We start from the raw sequence: 4,031 nt of genomic DNA on the forward strand, positions 1-4,031 counted from the left end.
TTTATTTTCTTGGATTTTAACAATGCATACACAACCTTCTGAAAAAGCACAAGCGACCCTCTAGTTTATTTCGGTTGCAATGTTTTATTCTACTTTGAATCGTCGTAACATGTGCAATGTTTATTATAATTACATGTATACATAGTGTATGTGGAGCCTTGGTCCTTGAAAGCTTCTTGTACATTGGTTAGGTCGAGGTGGTTCGAGATTGTAAAAAATTGTGACGAGTCCGAAAGTTAAAGTAGACAAATCGAGTCCGTAGTCAGTTAACGTTTACCGACTTAATTATTCCCTTGTTATTTCAAGCTCTCTATTTAAAAAATTTATTCAACATAAAATGAAGTTCAAATAACATCACTCGTCTAAACATCTTACAAATACCAACCAAATGATGATCAAACGTGAATGTTTATATATATGTGTGCGAGCGCGCGTATAGATATAACGAAAGATAAAACAATTATGAGGAACAAAGATTTGGATTGTAAAATCAATGTCGGGGTGGTGGATAGACTCCGGGGTTCGCAGGTTGCGACTGGTAGATGCCCGGTTGGGCTATGGAATTATTCGGCGGATAGTATTGCGCGGTAGATGAAGGGGGTGGGTAGGTTCCAGTCGGCTGCACTGCACGCAAAAAATATCATTCACTCAATTCAAGCTAACATTAATATAATAACTTTATATGACCTACGAGAATTGCTATTATTATTATTTAATAAATTCTTAATATTGTATATTTACTAATTGTAATGTTCTGAGAATTATGAGCACCAAAAAAATAAAATCTGGAAGTTAGTTCCCGAGCACTCTATATTTGAAATTGTTCAAGTTATTTAAAAATTTAATTTAAAATTTAGTCGAATCAGATAGCCATGATATCATAAATATGGATATGAAAATAAACTATGTAAGGATACACTTGTATTGATAAATTTGATTTGATTTTTGATATGGGCGTTAGGATGAAAAACTTATCACTAATCCAAAAACTATAATTGTTAGTCAAGACGCAACTTTATTTCATATTCATGGTATAGCAGAGTTCACTTATTTGGGTAATAATGAGTCAAACTGTTAGACTTGAGTTCGAGGAAGTACGTGTGTATCTGTTGGTGCACGTATTTGGAGGTTTATGGGTCCGGCTGCTAGACCCATAAGTCTAAGGAAGTACGTGTCTATCTGCTGATGCCGTCAATATCCCTTAGAAACAATTATTACCATTTTCTTACCGCAGACTCTGTCACCAGCAGAAACAATATCACCAGTTAAGATCCGACATCACTATTTTATGGTCTACCTAACCAACCAGATCAACGCTTACAACGTCAGCAGCTTGACGTACGAGATCTATTACTACTCTCACTCTTGAATGATCGATAAATTTCAAATAATACTTATTTTAAGCATTGTTTGGCTTATGGATGAGATCATGAAATATGCATAATATATTGATAATAAATCAATATATTTGAATAAGATAAATAGTGCATGACACTCATCTTATGCAAAACTTGAGTTAAACATTGGACAAAATTAGGAAATCACCACGTTTTAAAATATTATTAATTTTTATTGGAGGTTATTTCTTATTCTGGATTTTCATATGGATGTTAAATGCTAATACCCTGGGGGGGGGGGGGGGGGGGGGTGGGTTTAGTCGAGAAAAATATTTATTACCATTGAGCCTTGTACTTGAGGTCACACAGCCACTTCAGAATTCGATCTTCGGGCAAAACCCATTACATTTTTCCATGTACTGGAGTAGCAACGGTTTTCACTTTTTACCAAAATTTTTCAAACTTTTTTATTTCATTATTAAACATTTTATGAAACTGGAACACAGAAAAAGATATTATATACTATAATTATATATATATATATTATATTATTCAGTTTGAGACAGTTAAGTAACTAATTTTTGATTTCATGATCTAATTTAATAATTATATATATTTAAAAAATATTAAAACTTTAATGTAATTAATATGTGGTCAAGTAGAGGTTCAATTTTTACTTGGGTTTTTTTTTGTTTCTTTTCTATTTATTTTTTATTCTATATATTAAAATTTTAGTGTAGTCTCTCGTTATTTTTTATAATTATATTTTAATTTTAATTTAAATATAACAAAATAAATTGTAAAAAATACATCGATAATTAGTAATGATCCATTTCATATAAATAGATGGCAACAGGAAATTAGTGAGATCTTGGCAATAGGAATAAGTCAATTAACGCACATAGGAAAAAAAACTAAGATTAATTATTTGTGTAATTTCGAGATTGTTAAAATTATAAAAAAAAAAAAAATTGATCAATTCTCTTTCTAAATAATAAGAGCGCACACTCTTGTTTATGTGTATTTTCAGGAGTTCGTGTAAAATATTTGAAAAGACGAAAGCAATGATCAAAAACTAGATGGATATTCGGACATATTAATAAAAATGAGATGGAGATTATATAATCGAAGATAAAAATTGAGATGAAAATTGTTCATATAAATACCTGAAAAAGGGTAAGCACTTGGAGCCTGATTGTGAAGATTCAGCGCACCAAGCTGCTGCGGAGGATAGCCTGTTACAGCCGGCGGCGGCTGGCTCTGTACTGGGTTTGGAGGGTAGTTGGGAAACGGAGGATGATAAAGATTCGCTGGGGCGTAGGTGGGCGGCGGGCTTGCCAACGACGGATTTGGGGGATAAGTTGGAGGATAGAGATAGCTAGTATTGATCGGAGCAGATGATGGATGGAAAGAGGCGGCGTGCGGCGGCAATCCGTTGTATGGCAAGAGTGTGGAAATGGGCGAGTTTGGCGTTGCATACATCTGGTATGGCGAAGCTTGTGTTTGATCGGCACCACCGGCGGCGGCAGGATAGTGCCCGGAGTACGAAATTGGTGCTCCGACCATGGTGATAAAGAAATGAGGGTGTTTTTTTGGTCAAATTTATGGATTCATGGGCTGCGTCTGCGTGTCGAATTGAATAATGGTAGAGACATCCAACTTCTGGATGGTTGACTTTGAAATTTTAAACATAAATAGATAGATATTGTATTTATTTAATTTAAAAATATCAAAGATACTGCTTGGTTTGTTAATTTGCTTCGACAAAAATTGGTGTGAGACAGTATCACAGATCGTATTTTATGAGACGTATCTTTATTTAGGTCATTTATAGAAAAATATTATTTTTTATGCTAAGAGTATTGGTAGGGTTGACCAGTCTCACAACTTAAGATTCGTGAGGCGATCTAATATGATACTCACTCATTTGCTTTCCTCGTATTTCAGAACAAGTTAATTTCAACAAACGATTTCATTTTGATAAAAAGAAAAAAAAATTCCAAAACAGTTCATCCCATTGTACGTACATCCACACACTAATATTTGAATTTAAATTATTATTATTCTCCTATTTTTTCTAAAAAGAATAAGTATTTTTTTCCACAAACATTTGGTTAAAACACCAAAAAAATGTTGGTCAGAATCAACTATTGCACTTGACAGGTAATGGTAAGAATTTGTCAACGGGTCAGATAATGGGCCAATGGGTCGGGTCTAGATCAATTCAACGTGTGAAAAAATTGAATTCCCGACCTTTCAGCACCACAAGGGTCGACTCCGATAAATACGTGTAGGATAAAATAAGAGAAGAAAACCTTCTTCTAAAAGCAATGTTAAGACCATCTCGAATCCAAATTCCTCCTTTTTCCTTCATTTATTCTCATCTCTATTTTGAAAAATATTTTCCCCTCATATTCTCTAAATAAAGATTAGTAATCTCTAATGTATTGTTTATCCCGAATTTAATTCGATAAGTGTTTGTAATAAATTGTATAATCTATTTTTTCATGACCTTGTTCATTATTTTTCTTTGGTGTTTCTTACAAATAGTAAAAGTACAATAAATTTAAAAAACAATTGAAATAAATTAAAAGGAACAAAAAATTTAGCACTAAAATTAATTAAAAAGATTAAAATAAAAAATTAAATGAGCCAAATAAAATTAAAATAAAAAGACCATTGTATAATTTTGGA

General features: G+C 32.7%; 1 protein-coding gene across 1 annotated transcript; it reads right to left on the reverse strand.

The window, feature by feature from the left end:
* Nucleotides 1–313: 313 nt before the first annotated feature.
* Nucleotides 314–3,019, reverse strand: LOC140836142 (uncharacterized). Its single transcript, XM_073201553.1, has 2 exons — nt 2,504–3,019; nt 314–624 (listed from the first exon to the last, which is right to left on the reverse strand). The coding sequence occupies exons 1-2, from the start codon at nt 2,901–2,903 to the stop codon at nt 491–493; spliced, it is 534 nt and encodes a 177-aa protein (XP_073057654.1). The 5' UTR covers nt 2,904–3,019; the 3' UTR covers nt 314–490.
* Nucleotides 3,020–4,031: the final 1,012 nt, after the last annotated feature.

The sequence above is a fragment of the Primulina eburnea genome, chromosome 7, assembly GCF_022965805.1.
Source record: "Primulina eburnea isolate SZY01 chromosome 7, ASM2296580v1, whole genome shotgun sequence".
Taxonomy (NCBI): domain Eukaryota; kingdom Viridiplantae; phylum Streptophyta; class Magnoliopsida; order Lamiales; family Gesneriaceae; genus Primulina; species Primulina eburnea.